General features: G+C 52.3%; 3 protein-coding genes across 10 annotated transcripts in view; 1 reads left to right on the top strand and 2 right to left on the bottom strand.

Annotated features, from left to right (window-relative positions):
- tnpo3 (transportin 3) overlaps positions 1-8,602 on the bottom strand; it is a 10,554-nt gene extending 1,952 nt beyond the window's left edge. Inside the window, exons 1-21 of one of the 3 annotated variants that reach the window (XM_028953808.1) lie at positions 8,273-8,602; positions 6,997-7,197; positions 6,849-6,922; positions 6,613-6,769; positions 6,397-6,540; positions 5,672-5,847; positions 5,457-5,595; positions 4,194-4,340; positions 4,011-4,118; positions 3,821-3,912; positions 3,560-3,699; positions 3,227-3,418; positions 2,902-2,993; positions 2,714-2,790; positions 2,434-2,494; positions 2,200-2,340; positions 1,473-1,589; positions 1,294-1,388; positions 1,055-1,211; positions 803-970; positions 174-286 (exon numbers count right to left, since the gene is read on the bottom strand). In XM_028953808.1, the coding sequence (XP_028809641.1) occupies positions 174-286; positions 803-970; positions 1,055-1,211; positions 1,294-1,388; positions 1,473-1,589; positions 2,200-2,340; positions 2,434-2,494; positions 2,714-2,790; positions 2,902-2,993; positions 3,227-3,418; positions 3,560-3,699; positions 3,821-3,912; positions 4,011-4,118; positions 4,194-4,340; positions 5,457-5,595; positions 5,672-5,847; positions 6,397-6,540; positions 6,613-6,769; positions 6,849-6,922; positions 6,997-7,197; positions 8,273-8,392 (2,711 nt within the window). In that variant the 5' untranslated portion in view covers positions 8,393-8,602. Of the gene's footprint in view, positions 1-173; positions 287-802; positions 1,212-1,293; positions 1,389-1,472; positions 1,590-2,199; positions 2,341-2,433; positions 2,495-2,713; positions 2,791-2,901; positions 2,994-3,226; positions 3,419-3,559; positions 3,700-3,820; positions 3,913-4,010; positions 4,119-4,193; positions 4,341-5,456; positions 5,596-5,671; positions 5,848-6,396; positions 6,541-6,612; positions 6,770-6,848; positions 6,923-6,996; positions 7,198-8,272 lie in introns of all 3 variants that reach the window. The other 2 variants (XM_028953806.1, XM_028953807.1) reach the window with 2 other exon arrangements.
- A 593-nt stretch (positions 8,603-9,195) lies between these two features.
- calua (calumenin a) lies at positions 9,196-11,654 on the bottom strand. Its single transcript, XM_028954875.1, has 7 exons — positions 11,513-11,654; positions 11,005-11,245; positions 10,721-10,914; positions 10,469-10,635; positions 10,334-10,394; positions 10,057-10,256; positions 9,196-9,982 (listed from the first exon to the last, which is right to left on the bottom strand). The coding sequence occupies exons 1-7, from the start codon at positions 11,652-11,654 to the stop codon at positions 9,878-9,880; spliced, it is 1,110 nt and encodes a 369-aa protein (XP_028810708.1). The 3' UTR covers positions 9,196-9,877.
- A 4,574-nt stretch (positions 11,655-16,228) lies between these two features.
- impdh1b (IMP (inosine 5'-monophosphate) dehydrogenase 1b) lies at positions 16,229-25,779 on the top strand. 6 transcript variants are annotated; one of them, XM_028954182.1, is made up of 15 exons: positions 16,229-16,767; positions 19,962-20,060; positions 20,141-20,218; positions 21,247-21,295; positions 22,750-22,851; positions 23,246-23,320; positions 23,397-23,691; positions 23,768-23,967; positions 24,038-24,128; positions 24,212-24,307; positions 24,375-24,518; positions 24,592-24,736; positions 24,872-25,015; positions 25,092-25,175; positions 25,604-25,779. In XM_028954182.1, exons 1-15 carry the CDS (start codon positions 16,583-16,585, stop codon positions 25,623-25,625), a joined length of 1,809 nt encoding a protein of 602 aa, XP_028810015.1. In that variant the 5' UTR covers positions 16,229-16,582; the 3' UTR covers positions 25,626-25,779. The 6 variants fall into 6 exon arrangements, with proteins under 6 accessions (XP_028810015.1, XP_028810016.1, XP_028810017.1 ...); XM_028954183.1 differs by having other exon boundaries at positions 16,230-16,767; positions 20,144-20,218; XM_028954180.1 differs by lacking the exon at positions 16,229-16,767 and adding an exon at positions 18,692-19,428 and having other exon boundaries at positions 20,144-20,218.
- Positions 25,780-25,989: the final 210 nt, after the last annotated feature.

Raw genomic sequence — 25,989 nt, 5'->3', positions numbered from 1 at the left:
TTTTAAACGTCCTGCTCAGGGACATGTGGTAGTAAGTGGTAGTAATATGGTAGTTAGTAGTACAGATTTTCTAAAACTTGCTGAATTTGAATTCATGATGAATAATCAGGAAATTTTCCACCCCGAGCTGAAGGGAAGAGCGATTTTAAAGTCAGCATAACGGCGTCACTCACCTGGTCACCTGCTTGTGGAAGTCGGTGAGCTGCTTGTGAGTGACGGTGACGGCCCCGCCGGATGTCTCCTTGGGTAACCCCTTCAGTGCCGCCTCCAGCCAGCGACAGAACGTCTGCACGCCGTTCAAAAAGAAGAAGACACGGAGGGAACCCGGTTAAACCGCGACCCTGGAGTCCCGCGTAACCCGGGCAACAAGGTCCCGATTCACCGTCAGCACCGCGACACATAATATCCTTCAGATATCTTATAATCGGGTTTTGATTCGCCGACACCGCCGCCTGCCCCCTGGTGGCGGTTTATAAAATAACACGCACCAGAAGACGTTTAAAGTGAAAAAGTGAAGTGATTGTCACATGTGATACACAGCAGCACAGCACACGGTGCACACGGTGAAATGTGTCCTCTGTATTTAACCATCACCCTGAGTGAGCAGTGGGCAGCCATGACAGGCGCCCGGGGACCAGTGTGTGGGGACGGTGCTTTGCTCAGTGGCACCTTGCGGATCGGGATTCGAACCGGCAACCTTCTGATTACGGGGCCGCTTCCTTAACCGCTAGGCCGCCGCTGCCCCTTCATCGTTATTTTACACGTTACGGTTAATTACTATCGGCGTGGAAATGAAACTCACCGGCCTGTTGAACGCCATGATCTCCCACAGCACCTCGGCGACGTCGGGCAGCGTGTACGGCGGGAGGCAGAAGCAGCACGTGTGCACCAGCTGGGTGACCAGTTGCTGGCCGTGCTGCTCCATGGCCTGACCAATCAGCTGCTTCCGGACCTCGAAGTCGTCCTCGTGCTGCGCAGGAAGAGCACACGGCATTAACCTCTCGCCGGAGCGCGGAGCGCGGCCGCGAGCGGAACTGGGTACGAGCGGCGTTACGTCGTTGGTGACCCCGGTGTGGATGAGGTCCCGGATGAACTTCATGACGCTGCAGTTGGCATCTCGGTGGTCCAGGGTGGTGGCGGCGATGGCGCACTGCAGGATGTGGATGATGATGCTGCTGCTGAGGAGGGTGACCGGACTGCGCTGAACGAACCTGGGACGGAGGAAGAAGGAGGAGTAAACGAAGAGGAGGAGGACGAGGACGAGGAGCGGCCTTCTTCCCCGAAGCCAGATACCTGGTGACTAGCCTGAAGAGGTCGTCCACGGTGTCCGGGTGGTTCCGCAGGCCGTTGGGCTGCTCCAGCAGCTGGAAGGTGGGCATGCAGAGAGCCTGCGAGACGGATACAGACGCCCTTATCCAGAGGGACAGTCCCCGTAGGAAGACACCCAATCATGAAACCCCCGTCCTCCTTACCTGCAGCATGTCCAGGAGACCTTGCCGGCAGCCCTCCTCCATGCCATACTCGTCCACCAGAATACTGCCCAGGTACAGGAAGCAGGAGTGGGGATACACCTGGTACACGCTCACCATCTGCAGCCGGGAGAATGCAATAAACACGTCCAGAATTTACCAGACGCCCTTATCCAGAGCGACTTACAGCCAGTAGTGACAGGGACAGTCCCCCCCTGGAGACACTCAGGGTTAAGTGTCTTGCTCAGGGACACGATGGTAGTAAGTGGGATTTGAACCTGGGTCTTCTAGGCTACTACCACCCTAGTTATGTGAACAACTAGACCAGTTGATCCACTGAGTTGACCTCTAAAGCCAGAAATAAATGTGCCGTGATCCACATATGAATTTAAAATCTTAAAAATGTCATCTGTTGAGCGCAGATCTCGCTACACTGCATTGAATTTAAAGGCCTTTACCAGACGCCCTTATCCAGAGCGACTTACAGTCAGTAGTTACAGGGACAGTCCCCCCCTGGAGACACTCAGGGTTAAGTGTCCTGCTCAGGGACATGATGGTAGTAAGTGGGATTTGAACCCGGGGCTTCTGGTTCACAGGCGAGTGTGTTACACGCTAGGCTACTACCACCCCTACTAAACTAAAACATTTAAAACATTTAAAACGACTGAAGGTGTTTGTTTGATCTGCATATTTAAATTTCACCCATTCACACACACACACACACACACACCTGTGTGACGAGCGGCTGCAGCAGGGAGGCGGAGCCTTTGCCAACGCAGCGCACAGCAAACCGAAGGCAGCGGCAGCAGCGCTCCACAATACGGTTGTCCGCCTGGTGGGCGTTCAGCGTCTCCGACAGCACCGGCCAAATCTGGGACAAAAAATACAATAAGGGGACCAATTACTAATAAAAGTAAATAAAAGGGGACGAAGTCGTGGTTATTTCCAGACAATGACCTCTCACCTCCTGAATGACCTTCTGACAGGGGTGCGTCTGTCCGTTCTCCACTATGGGGTTCGTGTGTCTGAAATAACACGAGATGAAACTGAGAAACGGTGAAAAAACAAGAACTGCGGTTTCGTTTCCCTTCGACTAAGATCTGGGCGCCGAAGTGACACCAAACTTTAAAAACGAGAAACGCTGTAAAATGCACTCAATAAAAATAAAAGTACAAAACACACATCTGCTACTATCACGCACTTCAGAAGACGAGCAGAAATACGGCGGGGAGAAAATTCCGTACCGGAATATGACTGCAAGCCTGTCCAGCCAAACCGTGGGGTCAGCGGTTTTCCCGTTACTGGAATCCTGAGCCAGCAGCTGCCAAAAAGCAGACGAGACACGCGCGTCAAACCACACCGCCGCGTACGGGCCGCGTACGGGCCGCGTACGGCCCGAGTACGGGCCGAGTACGGCCACGCCCCTCCTCACCTTCTTCAGGGCCATGACCTGCACCGCACACAGGTCGCTCAGGCACTCCGCGATCTTCTCCAGGGGCAGGCGGGCCAGGACCAACGCCGTACCTGCCGTTACCAAGGAGACGCCCAACTTTAGTCTGATTCACCGGGTACATTTAAACAATTTACATTTACAGTCAGTAGTGACGGGGACAGTCCCCCCCTGGAGACACTCGGGGGACACGATGGTAGTAAGTGGGGTTTGAACCTGGGACTTCTGGTTCATAGTCTCAAGCGGCAACTGCGGAGCCTTGAGACGAAATGAACGTTAAACGTGGGGACCAGAAGCGACCCGCTACCTTTGAGGAGACCCACGGCGGCGTCCGTGGACAGGGCGAAGGAGTCGAGCGCGCGGGCGATGTCCAGCAGGCCCTGGAAGTGCTGGGTCATGTGGTCTCGGCACACCGAGCAGATGTTGTGGATGGCTTTCGCCGCCACCGAGGCCAGAGGCTTCTCCCTCAGGCCCTTCATCAGGTAGTTGAGGACGGGGTCTGCAGACAACGCGTCGTCCCACAAGACACTGCAGTGCGCTCTTTCCACAAGTAACCGCGGCAACGGCGGCGGTTATATACATACATTATATATACCTACATACACACATATATATACATATCTATATATAAAAACTGTACCTAAGAAGCGCGGGTTGCGGTCCACCACCTCGCTCATCTCCCCCACCAGCTCGATGCTGGTGTACCGCACCGCCGGGTGCACGGTGTTGGGCAGCAGGACCACCTGCTCCAGCACCTCCGTCAGGGTGGGGTTGTTCTCGCTGTGGACGAGAGGCATGAACACCATGTGTAGCCTGTAAAAGCCCTCGGATGGTAGAAGAACCTCCGTTAGAGACCCAAGTCTGCTCGGGGAAATAAGAGGGTAATAAAACGGCCACTCACGGGTCTACGCTCTTGGCGATGGACGCCATGATGAAGAGGACGGCCTCGGTCACTTCCCACGGAGGGTTCCCGTCTTTCAGTGTCGAGTACAGCTGGATCAGAAATAAAATACGAATACGTAAATATCGCGTGTTGGCGAGGACCTCGCGACACGATGAGATCACGATATATGGCGATACAACTTGGATACCTGGGAGAAACACTCCGTGGATCCCACCAGGAAGATGACGTCTTTGACGAGGTCCGACACCCTCATCCTGAACTCCCCGAAGTCGTCCGTGTCCTCGGGTATTCCTTCCTGAGGAGAGGGGACAGGACGTAAAGCGGCGGGGCGCGGGCGGGGCACGGGCGAGGGTACGGGTACGGGACTCACGTGGTCCGGGTCCAGCTGGCAGTGCCGGGCCAGGCCGTGCAGCAGTCTCTGGATGTACGGCCGGAAGATGGAGTGCAGTGCCGGGTCGTTGGTCTTGTACAGGTGCTCTCCCAGACGGTACCAGAAGTTGAAGGAGATCTCCACCACCTTGAACGCGAGACGCAGAACACAGTCAAGTTCAAGTTTTATTTCTCACGTACAGTCATATACGCTATGATATGCAGTGAAATGCATTTAGCGACTGATACAGACCACAGTATTGCAAACATAACCAAATATTACAATTTTACGTCTTTAACATAAAATATGTGTAACAGGTGGGATGAAGGTGTGCAAATGAGTGAAAGACAATGTTTAAAATAAAAAAAATAAAAAAGAGCAGTAAAGTAAAAAGCACAAAGATTCTGTGATTTTGTGCAGTCAGAGCGTGAAGGTTCCACGCGAGGACGTGACTCCTGCGCAGCAGGTCCCCATTAACCACGTTCAGATCAGACGTGGTCGGTCAACTCGGTCCTTCACGTCCCCTTAATATCATATTGTACTGTACTGCATATTCAAATAAAAGTCCACGCGGGGAAAGAGGGCATGTGGTTTCGTGAGATGTCTGAACATCATCCATCAAACGAAATGTTCTATCAAAATTTGTCGATTTTGCCTCTGAACTCGACAAATTGGCTCTTCTATTTAAAGGTGACGTGACTACATTTTTTTTGCTTTTAAATCGGTCCTGTTGGTCCCCTAATTCTGTATCTGAAGTCCGAAATTCTGGTCCAACGAGATGTTTCCCCGTCTGTAGCTTTACATGCTAATGAGGAGGAGAGGGGCGGGACGAGCAGGAGGAAATGACGTCACCACCACCGTCCACCAACCACAATGTTTGGTACAGACAGGAAGTCGTGTCGATGTTTTTCTAGAAAAAATGAAATGAACCCGCCGGTTCTTCAGAGTCTCGCGTTTTTTTACATCCAATCACCGAGCGACGGAAATACTTCTCACGTCTGGAAGCCATGGCGGTCGGTGGAGATCATGTTTTAGGGGAGGGGCAGGAAAAGCATGAGAAACGGGAGGTAACCTTTCCCCTCATGACATCATAAGGAGACAAATTCCGGATCAGACCGTCACCGATCTCTGAACGGTGAAGCAGAACGACCAAAACCCTCTTCACACCTGTCACCATGTCTAGCCACTGGAGGACCGTAGACAGGCTCGGGGAACTCGTATTAATGTTACATCATGTCACGCGGTCATGTCTGGGGACCCTACCTCGTACTGCGGGTGACCAGCACAGATCAGCAGGAGCTCCAGGGTGCGCAAGTCCCCCAAGCCCTGTCCTGGCGTTCTCACCATCATCTCCAGAAACGTCTCACAGAGCTCGGTGAAGATTCGACAGTAGTTCAGAACTCTGTTGACGCAGACAGGTTGAGATGAAGAAGAAATAAAGAAAACCGCGCCCGCGTCCGGCCAACTTCCCCACTCACTTGTCCAGGTCTTCCCTGGCGACCGCCATGTGGTACGCCGTCTCCAGCGTCAGCACGCCCTGGAAGAGCTGCAGGGCCAGCGGCAGGTGGGTGTCCACGTTCTCGATGGCGTAGAGCGCGGAGCACACGCAGTCGGACGCCGCCTCGTGCAGGTTGGTGGGCGTCTCATCTCTCTGCTGCCCGAGAGCGGAGGAGAGAAATCGAGAGACAGGAAACCGAGATGTTGATTAAAAACGGCCAACCGACCGAATAAATCCCACGTCAAGCGCCACGTCACACCAAAACGCTCTAATACCTCCGCTTCTGATCATCTTCTGGGTGGGAAGTTCCTTCCTAACGTGGCCTGGTGACTTACAGCATTTACCAGGCGCCCTTATCCAGAGAGACTTACAACCAGTAGTTACAGGGACAGTCCCCCCCGGAGACACTCAGGGTTAAGTGTCCTGCTCAGGGACACGATGGTAGTAAGTGGAGTCTTCTGGTTCATAGACGAGGCTACTACCACCACCATCGCCCTCGGTGGGCAGTGGGCACCATGACAGGCGCCCAGGGAGCGGTATGTGGGGACGGGACCTTCATCAAGGGGACCTCAGTGGCAGATCGGGATTCGAACCGGCAACCTTCCGATTACGGGGCCGAGTCATTAACCGCCAGGACACCACATTCCAGACTTGTCCGGAATACCTTCCTGACCCGAGCGGTGACTGTGGCCTTCATCCACTCACCAGCACTTGGAAGAGAACCATGATCAGCTGGTTCCTGGCCATGAAGTTGCTGTCCAGCACGCCCAGATTGAACCAGCTGCCCAGGCAGCGGAAAACTTTGATGAACATCTTCTCATCGCTGGCCGACTTCTCCACGCAGCCCAGCTGGACAGAAGACCGGGAGCGTAATTAAAAGGCGTAAAGCGGAGAAACTCGGGGCGCCGCGGCGACTCTCACCAGCAGGGACACCACGGTGGTGGAGTAGAAGGCCAGGTCCTCGATGATCTCCGACCGGCGGTTGGCCCCGATCCGCAGCGAGCGGCTGTGCACCTCCTCGGGCAGCACGGTGAGGATCTCGATCAGGAACGGCATGGCGGAGATGTCGTTTCCGTACCTTCGGGGAGAAAGGAGCCGAGCGGGCGTGAGATAAAAAGCGGCCCGGCGTTCCCGGCGCAGAAGATCCGGACTCTTACTTCTCGATCAGCGTGTGGACGCAGCCCTTCCACGAGGCCATCTGCAGCGCCAGGTCGGCGATGGCGAGGGCGAGCTGGGCGAGAAGAGGACACGGAGTCAACCCGGCACGTTCTGCGGGGAGCCGGAGGGACCGGGCGCGGCCCTTACCTGGGTGACGATGACGGACGAGAGGTCCTTCAGGTTCTGGATGTGGGACAGCAGCGAGTCTCGCAGCGCGATGTGCGTCTCGGGCGGAAGCTCGTAGAACGAGGTCTGGATCTTCATCTTCATCGTCTGCGCCGCGAAGTAGCACGACTCCACGTCCTGCTTCAGCTGGAGCAGCTGGTCCGAGATTTCCCAGGCGTACATCTGGACAGACAAAATGGACATTTCACAACGGGACGTCCACCGCGTGCAGATACATCTACTCCACCGCCACCTTTATTCTGATGTTCCTGGAGACACTCGTACGAGACGAGTAGGCTGGTAGTAGCCTGACGGGTAAAACACTCGCCTATGAACCAGAAGACCCAGGTTCAAATCCCCACTTACTACCATCGTGTCCCTGAGCAAGACACTTAACCCTGAGTGTCTCCAGGGGGGGACTGTCCCTGTAAATACTGATTGTAAGTCGCTCTGGAAAAGGGCGTCTGGTAAATGCTGTAAATGTAAAATGAACAGGTCAGATTATACGTTCTCTGAAGCCTCCATTCGTTCATCTCCTGGGTTTCTGGAAGTAGAACCGTGCGGAGAGTCCTCGCCCGCCTGGCCAGGTGACACCAGGAAGCGCCTTGTCCTTCTCAGAGTCACTGAATAAATCTCAACTTGGTTCTTATTAACACAGCCGCTGTATTTAAATGTCCCCGAAATTTCCATTTACAGCATTTACCAGACGCCCTTATCCAGAGCGACTTACAGTCAGTAGTTACAGGGACAGTCCCCCCCTGGAGACACTCAGGGTTAAGTGTCCTGCTCAGGGACACGATGGTAGTAAGTGGGATTCGAACCTGGGTCTTCTGGTTCATAGTCGAGTGTGTTACCTGCTAGGCTACCATCACCCTAAATGACTTTTCATGGAAGAGGAGATGAGACATTACAATTATAATAATAAACAGGAACTCATGTTAATTAGTGGGGGGATAATTAGGAAGCGGCGTGGGCATGAACTCCGACCCGGACCGGGGAAGGACGCGTTATTATCATTATTATTAATATAAAACGCCGGGAAACGGTGCCACGCCTGGCCGCTGCTCACTCCGGAAAGTTGAAATTAAATTACGGGCGACCCGGAGCGCGACGTGAACGGGCTCCCCGTGTTTATTCCACGCCGGGACCCCGCGGGGACCCGCCGCCGCCCGCCAGGCTAGGCTAACTCGGCTAGCGCTAGCCAGCTAGCGAACACGGAGGCTCCGTCCCCCGACCCCGGCGGGCCCGGGCCGCTTACCGATCGCTGCAGCTCCTCCAGCCACACCGAGGCTCTCTCCTTGCCGGCCGGGTCCGGGTCGTGGTACAGCGCCTGCACAGCCTGGTACACGACGGGGAGGGACGGCTTGCCACCATCCATATCTCCTGCGCCCCGGGCTCCGGTTACACGACGAGGCGAGGCGAGGCGCGGCGGGGCGGGGCGGCGGTTCGGCGGACGCGGGGAGGGAAGGCGGCGTTGCACGGCGGACGGCGGCGCGCTGGGGGCTTTTTTTATTCGGTTCCTGTCTTCTGGTCTCTGACCGCCATCTCAGGCGCACAGAACGTAACTGCGTGTCCCGCCAAAACGGCCCCGTGCGGAAACGCGGACGTAGGAACCAAAATGCGGTCGGTGCAGGTTTCCAGGGGGAACGTTCAAATACAGTCCAATGCGAAATATGAGCGTGAGCTGCTACCACGTGTATTCGTGTTCACTTCTGGGCCTTTAACGCCCCAAATACACCAACGCTGACACTAAAACTCTGTAGAGTACAATTCCCCACTTACACACACACACTAGAACTGATCAAATGCTGTAAGCGTGTAAAGACGTGCATTAAAACGACATATGAAATAAAAAAATCGAATTTCCACACGGTGCTACTTGGTGCTAACTTCTTTTGGGTCTCCTGTAATATCCACAAATGCTTTATAGTTGCACATCTGGGTTTATTAGCAACAAATGTAGACATCACCATGTTTTGCTATTTTTTTATTTACCTATTGCTTCTAATTATTCATAATTAGAGTGAGAAACTGTAATAAATGTGATGCTCATGGTGCTATCTCCTCTACTTCAACTGTATGCTTGGCAATAATATATGAAGAAAAAAAGTGCAGTTTTTTAAACGTATTAAAAGCAAGAGTTCAGTATTTGAATTAAAAGACACAGAATGAAGGCCATCAGTTTATTAAAGTGATTTATTTGTTAACTGCTTGTCCGTTTCATTAAACGGAACAGATTTCCTGATTCTCTTCAGCATGCTTAATATGAAACCAGCTGCTTCAGTATTTCCGGTCTGGAGAACCAGAACAACATCGTTGTCCCACGTGAATTCAGGAGTTGGGACCGATGCAGATGAGTGAAGTTTTTTCCCCCAAACAGACTTAACGTTGCAAACATTTATTGGACCTGAAACGATGTCAACTTTGCGCCTCGAGACGCATTTACAGAGGCAAAAATGGAGAAGGCACGAACAGGGATCCGAAAACCGAGTGGACTGGTGCAATTTCGTCTATATCATCATAAAAAAAAAGCTTATATTCTTTTTGTGGTAAATAAGAACGCATCTCCGTCTGCTTTATGTGGACGCCGGGAATGTGAAGGAAAGAAAGAAAAACTGACCAAAAGCAAACTTAGCTTTAAATTCATTAGGATTAACTTAAATGAAATAAAGGACGCTTATCTTGCCATTCAAACAGAAACTGTATGATAATAATGACAACATCGATAATAATTAATAAAAATAAACCACAAAACTAAAGTTGCTTAGTGTTGGAACAGGAGGTCATATAAAATAAATAATACTCAGTAACAAACACATTTTAAAAGTCATATCTAGAAAAAAAAATGATAATAATAATCCAACTAAAATTCATCATGCCGTACTAACGCTTCGCCAAAATCTGTGGCTTGACTTCCGACAAACAAGTCGTATTTGTTGAGTATTTCTTCCTTGGTGAGTTTCCCGTCCTGAAAGAAGAAGAAAGTGGAGGTGAAGGCCTTTGGAGACGTGAGACGCGGCTCTGACCGGCGTCCCCGCTCACCTTGTTGCTGTCCGACTCGTACACCAGATGCTTGGCCTCCGCCTCGGCGTGGTCGTAGTCGGCGGGAAGGATCCAGTCCATCGTCTCGTCCTTGTCCATCTTCCCGTCCTTGTTCTTGTCCCTGAACTCGGTGAACTGCTGTCGCTCGGTGGCCACCCATTCTGGCTCGTCCGCTTCGTCTTCGTGATTGTACATGTCCCCTAGGGCGGCGAGACCGGCGCGGTGCTGGTGAATAAAACTCCGGACAGAGGGGACGATATAAAAAATAAATACGTACCAATATACTCCTCCAAGTCTATTAAGCCGTCGCCATTCTTGTCGATGTCCTCCATCGTTTCCTAGTTGAAAAAAGGGGATGGAGGAGGTTCACCTCACATGATGTGGCAAATACGAATGACCGACGTTCACCTACCAGAACCACGATCTCCTTCATGTGCTCGTACTCTTCAGGGTGCAGAAAGGCGGTGAACTCCTCCTTGTCCGCTATGTGGTCCCCGTCTCGGTCGGCCATTTTGAAGCGCCTCTCGTCCCGGACCATCATCTGCTTGTAGTTGTAACCGTCGTCCGGGTCGGGGTCCTCTGCGGGGTCGCACAAGCACACGAGCTCAAACGTGGGGCGCTTTTAAAGCGGGCAGACCGCCAGCACGCCCTCCGTCCCCCTTACCCAGGTAGGTCCCGTACGTGACGTTCTTATACTCGTCCCAGGAGATCTTGGCGTCGTTGTTGAGGTCGAAGTCCTTCCACTGTCGTTCCACGTTGTCGTAGATGTATTTCTTCTGCGCTTTTTTGATCCACGCTTTCAGCTCCTCCTCGGTCACATATCCATCTTGGTCGTGGTCAATTTTGTCCACGATTTTACTGAGGAATAAAAAAAAAAAAAAAGAGGACGTAAGCAGTAAGACGGGCGGTGGGACCGAGGGGAACATCTACACCTTCTCCTGCTCCTACCCCAGCCTCTCCTTGCTCTCCTCCGGAGTGAGGTCATCGAAGGTCTTGGCCTCCGACTCGCCGAGGAAGGCGTCGTGGTCGTAGTCGAAGTTGCCGGCGTCGTCGCCGTGCTCCTTGCTGCTGAGCGGGGCGTCGTGGTGGACGCGGTCCTTCTTCTCCGTGGGCTTGCTGGTGGCGTAGACCAGGCAGAGGGCGAAGCACATGAGCAGCGGCCGGACCTCCATCCTCACCGGGCCAGGATCTGGAATTATTCCCCCATAATTCATACACTCTGCATGTTATATAATCAACGCACCGAACCAAACCAAAAATGGCCATATGAACACCTCTGATTTTATTACTCCGGACTATAATACCCGTTATTTGGGGGACATGCACCCCACGGGCGACAACGACACGTTATAAACGCAGAACAAAGCCCACGGCCACGCGTGAACCGTGTTTCCGCTGCGTGGCTGTCCGAGCGACGGCCCCGGTACGCGGGGCGGAAGGACCGAGCGTCGCCTACCTGACAGACTGTTCCAGACACAATGCGTCCCGTCCAGCGCGAACACACGGAGGCCCCGACACCGACACCGACGCCCCGTTTCCTGGACAGAAGAACGTCGCCGTCCAATCGCGCCGCAGCCCGAATGTTCGAGCGCTCCCATTGGTCCACTTCAGCGCGGTCGCCTGGCCGCGTGGTTTTACTCAGCGCTGAGCCAACGCGCAGCGACCTGATTGGTTCAGACGCGCGAACTGGCCGCGCCGAGCCAATCACGTGCGAGGAACCGGAACAAGATCAGCAGCGAACTGGAAAGGAGGTGAAATAAACGTCGGCGGCTTCCGAATCGCCTGATTGGGTCGGAGTTGCCACGTCCCCAAATTTAAGAAATCTCCGCGCAGGACGATGAAATCAGGGTGCAATCCCACACAGGAATGGTTTAGCGTTGATGAGTTAAAAAAGTTAAAAAACACTGTTGACTATTATTAGACTAAACAGACAATTCATTGGCCCAGTCTATCATAAATGTCAGTATAGTAAATACTACAATATAAAGAACTCATAAGAAAAAAAACGATGTACTCACTGACAAGTGTACATGTTTGTTGCGTAGGGCCGTTATTTTCTGAACTGGCAGCAGGGAATTAACATTTAGAAGAAGAAGAAACATAGATAATAAATGTTTTTATTTAATTTAGTTTTCCCTGTTCTCACACATGACGTGCCAGTGATGAAAGTGAAACGTGTCCTCTGTATTTAACCATCACCCTTGGTGAGCAGTGGGCACCATGACAGGTGCCCGGGAGCAGTGTGTGGGGACGGTACCTTCATCAAGGGGACCTCGGTGGCACCTTGGCGGATTGGGATTCGAACCCACAAACTTCCGATTACGGGGACGCCCCCTTGCCTGCTAGGCCACCACATCTGACGCACTGAATGTAATTTTTTCTGCAAGTTTGGGGTGTGAAGCTCGTAAATATTTATAACATTGCATTGAAGCAGTCCTTTCTGCAGCATATTATGTGGAATAAACTGTGAAAATAGCTTTTATTCGTTTGTCACCTTATTTTTTAGGCATCAGTGTACATGCAGTTATGATAAATTAATTAAATATTCATTACATGATTACAGTACCATTGGTTTGTTGTTTTTATTAACAGTAAGCATTACAGTAGTAACCCAAGGGAAAATGAAGGTAGTTGCAGACAAAGTAGAAGAAGCATAATAAAACAATAAAATCTTTTTGGCCAAATTGTCAATTAGTATGCTAAAATATATAAAATCTATATAAATAAATATACTGGGAAGCAAAGAGACACAAGTGTCCAGAACAAATGTGACTTTGTGAGATGATTTAACATCATTACGAATTGCCCGGGCTCTCCATGGTCCTGCATTGCGATAGGTGTAAAGAGTGTTTTGGTCATTCTGCTTCACCGTTCAGACGGTCGAATCTGGAATTTGTCCCCTTATGACATCATAAGGGGATTTTTTTTTTTTTATTCTGGACACGACTTCCTGTCTGCACCGAACATTGTGGTTGGTGAATGCTGGCGATGACGTCATTTCCGCAACAGACGGCGAAACGGCGCGTCCTGGGAAATCTCATTCTGGAACTGGATCAAAGTGTCTGTAATTCTGCACCGAATTTCAGAAAGGGACGTCAGGTAGAGAATTAGGGTCCAACAAGGCCGATATAAAAGCAAAAAAATCTGCATATCTCAGCAGATGATGTGAGTTTTTAATTAAGGACTACAGCAGCCCTCCGATACCAGTAGCTCCTTCCAGAAGGTTCTAGATTCCTCTGTAAAATTGTGCGTTATGGCTTCTTTGTTCTTGTCTGATGTCATTATAAAAACCTTAAAAAACACACACACACACACAATAAATAACTGAAGTTCTTTACAGCAGAATATGCAGGAAATGGTAAAAAAAAACCAGTTACCTCCATTTAAAACCCCGCAGCTGGCTGCCCGTCTTGCCCCCGGTCGGGACACTTTGTCCGGCGGACACGGCAGACATCGTCCCGTCTGCAGGCGCCGGGTTCGAACATGAGACCCCCGACGAAGTCCGCCAGAGCCGCCAGGACCAGCAGCGCCGCGCCGGCGGCCAGCAGGGCTCCGGCCAGCGCCGCCTTCAGCATCTCCAGACCTCCCTTCCAACCTTCTCACACCTTCTCACCACGCTGCCGCTTCTCATGAAGAGTTTCGCTTTCCGTCTGATGACGTCATCATGACGTCCACTTTCCAGCCCCGCCCACAAAGATGGGAACTTGCACAACACCTGGGAAGGTCCCGTCTGGACAAGTTCACCCTCATTTATAAGGTGGTATGGTGGCAGAGTGGGTAAAAGAAGTCCCAGGTTCGAACCCCACTTCCTACCATGGTGTCCCTGAGAAGGGACTGTCCCTGTAACTACTGACTGTAAGTCGCTCTGGAAACGTCCCCTGGGAATTGTGGGACTGTGGGGTTTCCAGCAGGGACATGTGTCTTGGTGGCACTGCATTGTCCACACACTGTCTTGTCCGGGCCTGTAGCTTGGCTCGGGTTCCACTCGCTTCTTGTGCAAACACAGGAAATTGTCCCTCATTGACGCGTTATAAAAAAGTCCCGGTAAATACCAGCGTACAGGGCGTGGCTCGTCATCACGCCACCAGCTGCCTTCCTTGTCTCACCAAAGCTGAACTTGACCTCTCACCTTTCATATTCAGTCCTCTTTAGGGTCCCTTCTGGTGTTAATTATCATGCAATCCGGGGGTCATGTGACACACACGGTGACAAATCCCAGGTTCGAACCCCAGTGGGGCAGTGGTGGCCTAGCAGTTAAGGAAGCGGCCCTGTAATCAGAAGGTTGCCGGTTCGAATCCCGATCCGCCAAGGTGCCACTGAGCAAAGCACCGTCCCCACACACTGCTCCCCGGGCGCCTGTCATGGCCGCCCACTGCTCACTCAGGGTGATGGGTTAAATGCAGAGGACAAATTTCACTGTGTGCACCGTGTGCTGTGTATCACGTGTGACAATCACTTCACTTTAAATCCCACATTGTCTGCATGGAGAGGCTCGTTATTACATAGCTACTTGGCCCTCTCTCACGCAGGACTTTACAGTTGGGAGCTGGCCTCTCCCTCGGGGTCGATGACGTGTGGACCTGAGACGTATGTCACTTGTTTTCCAGGACTATAAAAAGCAGAGGTGTACGGGGACGTTATCCTTGTAAGTGGCCGTTCATCCTGTTTCTTCACTTTCCTCCCCGAAGGGCTTTGAAGTTCGGGCCACGCCCACACCAACAGACAAATGCTTTTTAAATATTTACAGGCGGTAAGTACCTTCACGTTCCTGCTTGATTTGAGGCCGTGGTGGCCTCGTGGTAAGTGTGGTAGTAGCCTATGAACCAGAAGACCCAGGTTCAAACCCCACTTACTACCATCGTGTCCCTGAGCAGGACACTTAACCCTGAGTGTCTCCAGGGGGGGGACTGTCCCTGTAACTACTGATTGTATGTCGCTCTGGATAAGGACGTCTGGTAAATGCTGTAAATGTAAATGTGGTTAAGGAAGTGGCCCTGTAATCAGAAGGTTGCCGGTTCGAATCCCGACCCGCCAAGGTGGCACTGAGGTCCCCTTGATGAAGGTCCCGTCCCCACACGCTGCTCCCCGGGCGCCTGTCATGGTGCCCACTGCTCACCAAGGGTGATGGTTAAATACAGAGGACACGTTTCACCGCGTCACCGTGTGCTGTGCTGCACTTTTGAAGTCAGTTTCCTTTGTATTTCCAAGGTTTTCTCTTAATTAAACCTTATAAGCAGTACCTGTCTTATGGCCACAAGAGGGCGTCATGTGGCCGTCCCACGAGTCGCTGAATAAATGGTGGCCTGGCGGGTACAACACACTCGCCAACAAACCAGAAGACCCAGGTTCGAACCACACTTACCCCCACCGTGTCCCTGAGCAGGACACTTAACCCTGAGTGTCTCCAGGGGGGGACTGTCCCTGTAACTACTGGCTGTAAGTCGCTCTGGATAAGGGCGTCTGGTAAATGCGGTAAATATTGTAAAGGTAAATCGTCTGTAGGGTGCGTGTACGCTACTCGGGATAAGAAGTGTCGGGTAAGAGGATTTCCCAGCTGCTCCGGTGCCTGTGGACCATCTGCAGGTGAGATTACCACAAACCGCCCGGCAACAACAACGTTTGAACCGGAATAAAATGATTGATGCCGGAACAGGACTCAGAACAAGACTCGCGAGTAAAACTCGGTGTAAACAAAGTAAAACGACGCAGAGCGTCTCAGCCACGTTGGAGAGAGTCGGTGCATCTTCACGGCGTTGAAGTGGCGTCTCCCTGCTCTACTTAACCATAAACCTCCAATCCTCTTTATGGAAGTGCCGTGTTCTCCTGTTCCTGAGAGAGGGAGAGAGATGGAGAGAGATGGAGAGAGAGAGTGAGAGAGATGGAGAGAGATGGAGAGAGAGAGAGGGAGAGAGATGGAGAGAGAGAGCGAGAGAGAGGGAGAGAGAGAGAGAGAGAGAGAGAGAGCGAGAGAGATGGAGAGAGATGGAGAGAGAGGGAGAGAGAGAGAGAGAGAGAGAGATGGAGAGAGAGAGAGAGAGAGAGAGATGGAGAGAGAGAGCGAGAGAGAGGGAGAGAGAGAGAGAGAGATGGAGAGAGAGAGACTGAGAGAGAGAGATGGAGAGAGAGAGACTGAGAGAGAGAGAGCGAGAGAGAGAGAGACTGAGAGAGCGAGAGAGATGGAGAGAGAGAGACTGAGAGAGCGAGAGAGATGGAGAGAGAGAGAGACTGAGGGAGAGAGCGAGGGCAGGTTGTTCAGCTGGACAAGATCTCCAGCCTCAGGGCTTTATCACTTGCTCTCTCTCTCCTCTCCTTCTTTCTTTCAACCGCTCGGCCTTGTTTGTCCACGAGTCGGGAGCAGAGTGCCAGAGGGACCCAGGACCCAGGAGGGTGAACATGTCCCAGCGAGGGACGCTAATGTCTGCTTGTTGAGTCGCCACCTCCCTGGTGAAACTCAATACCGGCCATCCAAAGTCATTTGAATATCGCTCGGCACTCGGCGGAGGCTACCGGCGCGGCGGCGCCAGACATGGAGGCCGGAGGACAGCAGTTTGACTACCGAAGGATCGTTGGCGACACGGAGCCGAGTCGTCCTCGCTTCTCCTCGCAGGACGGGGAGGGCCGCTGCAACGGCGCTCTCCACCGGCACGGCCACGAGACGGCGGCCCAGCGCTACCACGCCACCCGCGTCCAGGCCGGCTTCGGGTCAGAGAGGTCAGGAGGGGGACTAGAAATGTGCACCGTAAAGGATTCTCCTGATCAGAACATCAATTTAAAATGTGTTTATTTAATGTAATTTAAATTCCATCATGTCCCCCTCTGGAGACACTCAGGGTTAAGTGTCCTGCTCAGGGACATGATGGTAGTAAGTGGGGTTTGAACCTGGGTCTTCTGGTTCATTTACATTTATATTTTACATTTACTGCATTTACCAGACGCCCTTATCCAGAGCGTCTAACAATCAGTAGTTACAGGGACAGTCCTCCCCTGGAGACACTCAGGGTTAAGTGTCCTGCTCAGGGACACGATGGTAGTAAGTGGGGTTTGAACCTGGGACTTCTGGTTCATAGGCGAGTGTGTTACCCACTAGGCTACTACCCCTCATTGTTCTAGAGATATTTTTAATATGGAAATAAGTGATAGTGAGAAACCGTCCACGATTGTCCCGATTCCTCATGCACATCGAGAAATATCCACCATGCGTGTAAAAAGCGAGGAAATAAGGTTCGTGTGTGCAAATGTCCAGACTGTCCTCAAAGCCAGAAACCCCGTTATCTCCAGAGCTGCGTGTTTTCCAGGAGGATCTCCGAGGTCGCCGCCGAGACCTCGGCCTGAGAAACCTGCTGTCTTCAGCGCTGATGTCACCGCTACTGTTCTGAGCCGTGTGCGGGACGGGGGACATCCCCCGTTTTAGGGGCCGCTGTGTAAATAAGACGAGATGCGATTCAGCCGCTCGCTCCCACGTTTGGCGAGTTCATGGCGGGCTGCTGCGCACGAGCGACAGTTAAAAACAGGACAGGTCATAGGTCATCGTTCCATAGCTGGACACGTCTCACGTTCCGAGCTCTGTGTTCCGAGAAGCCCGACTGGATGTAACCGGTCCAACCAGCGTTCCGCTGCAGGACGATGGCGATCTGCTGGCATCTGCATTAGGACGCGTGCACGTGCTGCTATTATTGGACGGTTCCTTTGTGCCGCCTCGCTGGGCCTGCTGGACGCTGTAAATTCGTCCCCTCGGAGACCCGAGTCCTCAGGGGCCAAGAGAACGAAGCGGAGAGCACCATAGTCAACGTGGCCTCGTTTTTCTCAACCAAGCACGTGGCTTTTTCCACCGCTGGACTGGTCTCAAGCAAAGACAGGACATCCCAGTGGGAATTAATCGTAGACCAAAAAATCCCTAACCAGCGGTCAGGTTACGGTCGGATTGCACAAGAAGTAAATTATTACTTACGATCTGGTGCTATAAGTACCGCCGGTGAGTCGGCAAGTTTTGCGGGGTCAGTTTCTGGGGCAAATTACACGCCTGACCGTCCCCGGTTTTACTGTGTCCAGGTGGACCCTCCGCACGCAAAGTAATTGGTTGCAAGTGATCTCTAAACCGACTGGCTGCGCTCTTCAATTAGCCCGTCATACGAACAGCCCGTCAGACGAACAGCCCGTCAGACGAACAGCCCGCGCACGTTAAGTGGCACGGTGAGGCTGACCTGGTGAACAGCACATGCCAAACTGCACTTTCCTATTACACTGAGTGAAAGGGGTGGTAGTAGCCTGTGGACCAGAAGTCCCAGGTTCAAATCCCACTTACTACCATCGTGTCCCTGTACTGTCCCTGTACAGGGACTGTCCCTGTAACTACTGACTGGATAAGGGCGTCTGGTAAATGCTGTAAATGAAAAGGCTGGATTTTGGAGCTGAGCTAGGACCAGCTGGACAGGTTCCCTTTATATTTTAAATCACAGCACTTCTTGTGAGGATTAAGTGATTGTAATTGTGATGCACAGCAGCACAGCACACGGTGAAACGTGTCCTCTGTATTTAACCGTCACCCTTGGTGAGCAGTGGGCAGCCATGACAGGAGCCCGGGAAGCAGTGTGTGGGGACGGGACCTTCATCACGGGGACCTCAGTGCCACCTTGGCTGTTCGGGATTCGAACCGGCAACCTTCCGATTACATTCACAGCATTTGGCAGATGCTCTTATCCAGAGCGACTTACACAAGTTGAAATGTGTCTTTTGGTTCCGCAGGAATCCCGTATCTGCCAGGCCACCACTGACGCCCTGATGGACAGGACATGATTTCGGGCCATTTTAATAACTCAAACGTAGTACCATAGATAAACAGATTTTATTTTCGCTGGAATGAGGGTTCATAAAGTCTCCCGGACCCCCAAACGTTCTGGAGAACGGATATTTACAGTTTTATAGACACATAACATTTTTATTGAAGTATTTATTTAATTGAATAAGACTGTGGAATGGTTATAATGCGGGAATTTAACTTCATATGGCGATTTTACAAGTTCAGTCAAAGTCCCGGATTTGGACCACGAATCGTTCGGGATCCGAATCCGAGAATCGGACCCTGAAAAGATCCGGTCGCGGCCCACGTGGAGGCGCCGGATGTGACGTGCGGCGCTACAGGCTACAAAACGGCGGAACGGCCGAGCAGCGTCCTGCAACCGCGCCGGGGAACCGTCCAGGGGCGTCCCGCGGTCCTCTCTCCGTCGCTGTCCGTGTCCCTCCGTCCCTCCCGTCCAACACGCGTCCACCACGCGTCCGCTCCCCGAGTAAGAAGCCTTCAGACGCGGAGTCGCGCCGGAACCGCGTGGCATCGCGACACTTCACATCTGTCGCGTTCTGTTTAGGTGTCGCTGGGTCTGTTATTATCATTATTATTATTATTATTATAAGTAATATCATTATTATTTGTTGGTATTGTAAGGAGGTGGGTTTTATTGTATCAAATGCGTGTGTCGCCGGCGGATTGGAAGCAAGGCGCGCTTTGTTGGGGCCGCTGTTAATTATGCCAAGTTTCGTATTATTATTACTATTATTATTATTATTATTTGTTGGTATTGTAAGGAGGTGGGTTTTATGATATTAAATGTTTTGCCTGCTGTTAATTATGCCAAGTTTCGTATTATTATTACTATTATTATTATTATTTGTTGGTATTGTAAGGAGGTGGGTTTTATGATATTAAATGTTTTGCCTGCTGTTAATTATGCCAAGTTTCGTATTATTATTACTATTATTATTATTATTTGTTGGTATTGTAAGGAGGTGGGTTTTATGATATTAATTGTTCTGGCCGCTGTTAATTATGCCACGTTTCAGATTATTAATATGATTATTTTTGGTTGGTATTGTAAACTGTCCTCTGAACTTGTCTCCGTCCCCATGGACAGCATGGCAGATTTCCTGATCAGCGGAGGAACGGGCTACGTGCCGGAGGACGGGATGTCCGCCCAGCAGATCTTCTCTCTCGGAGACGGCCTGACCTACAAGTAAGTCCCCTTCCACCACCCCGCCACCGTCCTGTATGTGCCGAGCGATCGCCACGGCAACACGTTACGCTTTCAACCAGCAGATCAGATCAAACGTCTGTCGCAGACGGACTCACGGCGGATGAGCTTTGCTCTAAAGGCGACGGGTTGACGTACAAGTGAGTAGAAATGGCTCCTTTCCTTCCATCTGTTCACAGCGGCGCCGGGGACGCGGACGCGGGGACGCTCGAGTAACGCAGCTCGCCATTTCACGGCTCTTCTGTTCTCTCCACGCCTCGTTTTACTCGCGTCCGATGTCCCCTGAAACGTCCCCGTTGGCCTGCAGGACCCGCGAAGCGGAACTCCCGGACGGACAGTGGGCTCATTGATGGCCGTGCGTCCCTGGCGACGGGAGTCCGTAATGAGTTCCACGCGGCGCGCGTGACCGTCCTCGGGCCCGTCATGTGATGTTAACGAACGAAATCAGATCTGGCAGGACGCTTTATACCTGGCGTGGAACGCCATCTTCCCCCGTTAATAAAACCTGTGCGTTTAATCCACTATTTACTTTAATGGTGGCGTAACCATAAAGCTTCATTTCCCAGAAGCATTAGCGGCGCCGCAGATTTCTCATTTCCAAACGATGCCCGCGTGCGGCGTCGAGTCTTTTAAATAATAAATCTCGTAACGTCGGGTTTTTTTCCTCTGGTGTTCCTCCCCTGGACAATAAAAGCTCTTTCTGTGCAAATGTCATGTAAATAGTTGATGTAAATCGCCTCGTACCCGCAGCTCTGTGTTCTAGAAGCATGTTTTTGTGGCTCCGCCCTCCAGGCCCAGACGCATTTTCCGTCGGGGTCGGCTGGCCGTCTGGGTTCCCCGCTCCTCTTCCCCCTGGCTTTTATTTTAGCCGCGGGTTCCACCTCTCCGGTACGCCCGCCAGCCAAACCGCGGTGGTGCCACGCCCGTCTGGGCGGCGGCCTCCCGTCCCAACGCAAACATGCTTTTTAAAGACTGTTTACCGTCCGGCACGTTCTCTACTACACGCGACCTCAGCGCTGGTTCCGTCATGGTCGTTTCACTGTTCCTCCTCCATGATGTCCTGCTTTATTCATTCTCTGGACGTTTTCGCCCAGTCACTCTTCTGTCCTTCCTGCTGACCTTTCCAGGTGACCTCTGACCCTTTCCACTCTTGTCTCCTGGTGTTTAGTGACTTCCTCATTCTGCCTGGATTTATCGACTTCACCTCGGACGAAGTGGTAAGTCACCGTACCGTTTGGACGGTCCCTCTGCTGTAAATTCCCAGTAAACCTGAACGCCAGTTGAAAGTGTGGAAAATTCCGGAAATCCTGTTTAATGGAATACGGAATAAGAAATAAACATATGAATGAATTTAAAATGCGGCTCGTGAACGTAAATTGAAGTACGTAGTTCCTGTACGGGCGTTCGAGGGACGTTTCTCTACGGTTAAAACCAGCGCCGCTGCTGGCGTTACGTAGTGAACCACGTCACCTGCTCACACGCTGCTTCCACAATTCCAGAACTTTCTCCATCCGACCCGCTCCCGTACCAGAGCGTGCCGGTACAGTCCGGAAGCTGATCCCAGACCAGTCGTCATAAACGTAGTTTAACAATAGCTGGTAAAATGGGACTTTTTAGTTTATGTGGTTTAGTTGGGGCGGGTGAGGTTGCGGGTTCGAATCCCCTTTTTAAATGGTGGTGTCGCGGGTAAACGCGATCTTTTCCGTTCTGGCCGCTGATACGTGCGAAATGTTTTTATGACATTTTTACGCGCCGGCTCTGACGTTTCCCTCCTCCGGACGTCTAATATTTACATTTACGCCATTTACCAGACGCCCTTATACAGAGCGACTTACAATCAGTAGTTACCGGGACAGTCCCCCCCTGGAGACACTCAGGGTTAAGTGTCCTGCTCAGGGACACGATGGTAGTAAGTGGGGTTTGAACCTGGGTCTTCTGGTTCATAGTAAGTAGTTACAGGGTCAGTCCCCCCCCGGAGACACTCAGGGTTAAGTGTCCTGCTCAGGGACACGATGGTAGTAAGTGGGGTTTGAACCCGGGTCTTCTGGTTTCTACCCGCTAGGCCACTACCCCCCACATGAATCGGCCTCCATTGCGCTGAAAACGGCCCAGACGTGGCCGAGGTTCCGCGCGCGTTCTCGCCGTGGCCGTAGACGCGGTTCTAGACTCCCCTCACTCGTGGGAAAGCGTTTCCGTGGCACCTGCTTCTGGTCTTCTGCACTTTCACACGCCGCTCGGGAATTTGTCCGTGAGAAGCGAGGAGGATTTTTCGCAAATTCCTCCAGCGAAAGACAAACACGATCCCCGGCGAAGGCCACCGTGTGAAGACGGAGGGGGACAAGGACGCCGGAAAGGCGTCCAGTCTGACCTCCGCTGGTTAATTACGTCGTAGTGCAACGTCTCGGCCGGACCCGCCCCTCATCTGTTGGCTTATGATAATATTGTTCCCGCGCGGAATGTGACGTTACCGTAGCGATGGACCACCGGTCGTCCTCACCTGGTCCATCTTCGTGGTCCAGGTGCACAGGAGATGTCCTGGCTGTGATAAGCGTGTGTGAGGGAGGCGTCTCGCCTCCTTATTCGGAGTTTTGTATTTTTTTTTTTATTTTTTGGAGCAGCTCTGCCCCCTGGTGGCCTGAAATGATATGAAAACTTGTGGGTTTTTCTGTAGGACCTGACGTCGGCCCTGACCAAAAAAATCACGCTGAAGACGCCCCTCATCTCCTCCCCCATGGACACTGTGACCGAGTCCTCTATGGCCATCGCCATGGCGGTAAGCTCCTCCCTCTTTTCCTCTGGCTACAGTTAGTTTTGGCGCAGCCTGTTGTGCGTATGTAGTGCCGTGATGGGTCGTGGGAAGAAGCCGCCTCCTAGTGCCGATGGGCCGGGTCCCAGGATACGGAACGCCAGGATGCTCTCGGTGGTGGCGCGGTAGAACGCGACTCCTGTCGGAGTGTCCGAAACGATTACTTTTTAAAGGTAGAATTCCAGAAAAAGGTCACCAGAGCACACCTCAGAGCGGCTGCCTTTTATTTAAAATTTGACCCGGCACGTTGGCGCGGCCCCTCTGGACCGTGGCTCCCGAGTGGACGCGGTGCGGGATCGTCTCCAGCTCGCGCCGCTGTATTCGTGCCGTAATTCCCTTTTTTTTTTATGATTTGTTGCAGCTCATGGGCGGAATCGGAATTATTCACCATAACTGCACCCCGGAGTTCCAGGCCAACGAGGTCCGCAAGGTGAAGGTAAGGACGTCCCCCCCCCCCCGCCGGGTCCCGGTCGCGCCTGGCGCCGGTTCTGAACGCCGCGTGTCTCGCGCAGAGGTTCGAGCAGGGCTTCATCACCGACCCCGTGGTCATGAGCCCGCGCCACACCGTGGGCGACGTGTTCGAGGCCAAGGTGCGCCACGGCTTCTCCGGCATCCCCATCACCGAGACGGGCAAGATGGGCGGCAAGCTGGTGGGCATAGTCACGTCCCGCGACATCGACTTCCTGTCCGAGAAGGACCACGGGAAACACCTGGAGGAGGCCATGACCAAGCGGGACGACCTGGTGGTGGCGCCGGCGGGCGTCACGTTGAAGGAGGCCAACGACATCCTGCAGCGCAGCAAGAAAGGCGAGTCGCCGAGCCCCGCCTCTCCGCTCGTACGTTCTCGCGCCGCCTTGTAACGCCGCCGCCTGTGCCAACGCAGGAAAACTCCCCATCGTCAACGGCAACGACGAGCTGGTGGCCATCATCGCCCGCACGGACCTGAAGAAGAACCGCGACTACCCGCTGGCGTCCAAGGACTCGCGCAAGCAGCTGCTGTGCGGCGCCGCCGTGGGCACGCGGGACGACGACCGCTACCGGCTGGACCTCCTGACGCAGGCCGGCGTGGACGTGGTGGTGCTGGTGAGTGGCGGCTCTGGCCTGTCGTCCCCGGCGACCGTTCGGGGGCCCTGACGTGTGGCCTCGTACGCAGGACTCGTCGCAGGGCAACTCGGTGTACCAGATCGCCATGATCCACCACATCAAGCAGAAGTACCCGGAGCTGCAGGTGGTCGGCGGGAACGGTGAGGATATTTCTCTTTCTTTCTTTCTTTCTCTCTCTTTTTCTCTCTCTCTCTCTTTAACGTCCCGCTGTTCCGGCTTGCAGTGGTGACCGCTGCCCAGGCGAAGAACCTGATCGACGCCGGGGTCGACGCCCTGAGGGTGGGCATGGGCTGCGGCTCCATCTGCATCACCCAGGAAGGTCTGTGGAGGTCTTGAGATGCTCTCCAGGTTTCGGCTTCAGTTTGTAACCGGTCTTCTGCTCGCAGTCATGGCCTGCGGTCGGCCGCAGGGCACCTCCGTGTATAAGGTGGCCGAGTACGCCCGCCGCTTCGGCGTGCCCGTGGTGGCGGATGGTGGCATCCAGACTGTCGGGCACATTGTGAAGGCTCTCGCCCTCGGAGCTTCAACAGGTGAGTGAAAGTGGCGCCCCGGGGACGGGGCCTCGGTGGCACCGCGGCGGTTTTTACCATTACTTCTTTCTAGTGATGATGGGCTCGCTGCTGGCGGCCACCACCGAGGCGCCCGGGGAGTACTTCTTCTCCGACGGGGTGCGGCTGAAGAAGTACAGAGGCATGGGCTCCCTGGACGCCATGGAGAAGAACACAAGCAGCCAAAAGCGCTACTTCAGGTCTGGATGGCCAACCTGATTATGATGAGAACTTTTCTGTAATTTACGATTTAATACCATATATGAACAAAAATACAATAAACTATATAATCGTTTTTTTTTTTTTTTTTTTTTTTTTTTTTTGTGGCTTTTCAGCGAGGGGGACAAAGTAAAAGTCGCTCAGGGCGTGTCTGGCTCTGTCCAGGACAAAGGCTCCATCCATAAATTTATTCCCTACCTGATTGCCGGCATTCAGCATGGCTGCCAGGACATCGGTGCCAAGAGTCTGTCCGTGTTACGGTGGGTGTCGTCGGGTTTTTATTTCTCGCTTTTCCTTCCCTTTTACTGCAAGTTTACTGTATTTTTGTACCTTCAGCTCAATGATGTACTCCGGGGAGCTGAAATTCGAGAAGAGGACCATGTCTGCCCAGGTGGAAGGTGGCGTGCATGGTCTCCACTCGTAAGTACTCAAGGGGGCGCTAACGTGCGGAACCTCTGCTGTACTTCCAGCTCAGCCCACCGCTCCTCATGTAGTCCGTGGCTGGTCATATACAGACAAGACCAGTTTAAAACACACAAAGTGAAATAATTATGCGTCTACAGTCAAATCTTTCCTGTGTTTTATCTCTCTCTGCCCGGTAGATATTCTTTTGTTCCATGTAAGTACACATGACACTTGTAGTCTGCTCGCCATGTTAACGTCCCTGAAATTCACTTCATCATGATCATTTTAATATATTTTAATCAGGCTTGTTTGAAGTTTAATGATGTCCGTATGCTAGCAGGGCGAGTGGTTGCTGTTCAAGTGGCAAATAGGTCATTAGCTGCATTAATTCTCGTTTTCCGTTGCAAATGTGACACTTCTTACCATTTTCTGTTTGTCTCTAGTTACGAAAAGCGACTTTACTGAGATGGTCTCCACATCACGGGCATCCCCACCCCATCAGCAACCAAGCGCAATCGACACCTGACACCCCAACACCACCTGTCCCTCTCCTGTCCCTAGTGGCAAGAGAAGGGGGAGACAACATTCTGGAAAATGTGTTTTTTTTTTTTTTTTTTTTTTTTTTGCACTATGTATGAAAAATCAGGGTTTACAGAGAAGACAAAAGCAGTCGACTGACCGTTCCACATCCTGCGCACAAGTTAATCAATTAATCAGTTGATGCAGCAGTATTTTAAATATTAAATTTACTTTTTTTTTTTTTTAATTTTATTAATGGTTTACTGAAAGTTGTAAGTTGAGTAGTGTCCTGTTTTTCTTGTCTCACAAT

Source organism: Denticeps clupeoides, chromosome 15 (genome assembly GCF_900700375.1).
Source record: "Denticeps clupeoides chromosome 15, fDenClu1.1, whole genome shotgun sequence".
Lineage (NCBI taxonomy): Eukaryota > Metazoa > Chordata > Actinopteri > Clupeiformes > Denticipitidae > Denticeps > Denticeps clupeoides.
Note: the sequence above shows the minus strand (reverse complement) of the source record. Positions and strands in the feature narration are given on the sequence as shown.

Bases quoted from the DNA above. Each gene is read 5' to 3' on its own strand.
- calua (XM_028954875.1), bottom strand. From the start codon at position 11,654: ATGGGAGCGCTCGAACATTCGGGCTGCGGCGCGATTGGACGGCGACGT. The intron at 10,395-10,468 runs GTAGGTGAACGT...TTTTTCAACTAG, and splicing joins TGAAGGAGATCGTGGTTCTG to GAAACGATGGAGGACATCGA. The intron at 10,257-10,333 runs GTACGTATTTAT...TCGCCGCCCTAG, and splicing joins AGACTTGGAGGAGTATATTG to GGGACATGTACAATCACGAA.
- impdh1b (XM_028954179.1), top strand. From the start codon at position 19,058: ATGGCGATTTTACAAGTTCAGTCAAAGTCCCGGATTTGGACCACGAAT. The intron at 23,968-24,037 runs GTGAGTGGCGGC...CCTCGTACGCAG, and splicing joins GCGTGGACGTGGTGGTGCTG to GACTCGTCGCAGGGCAACTC. The intron at 24,737-24,871 runs GTCTGGATGGCC...GTGGCTTTTCAG, and splicing joins AGCCAAAAGCGCTACTTCAG to CGAGGGGGACAAAGTAAAAG.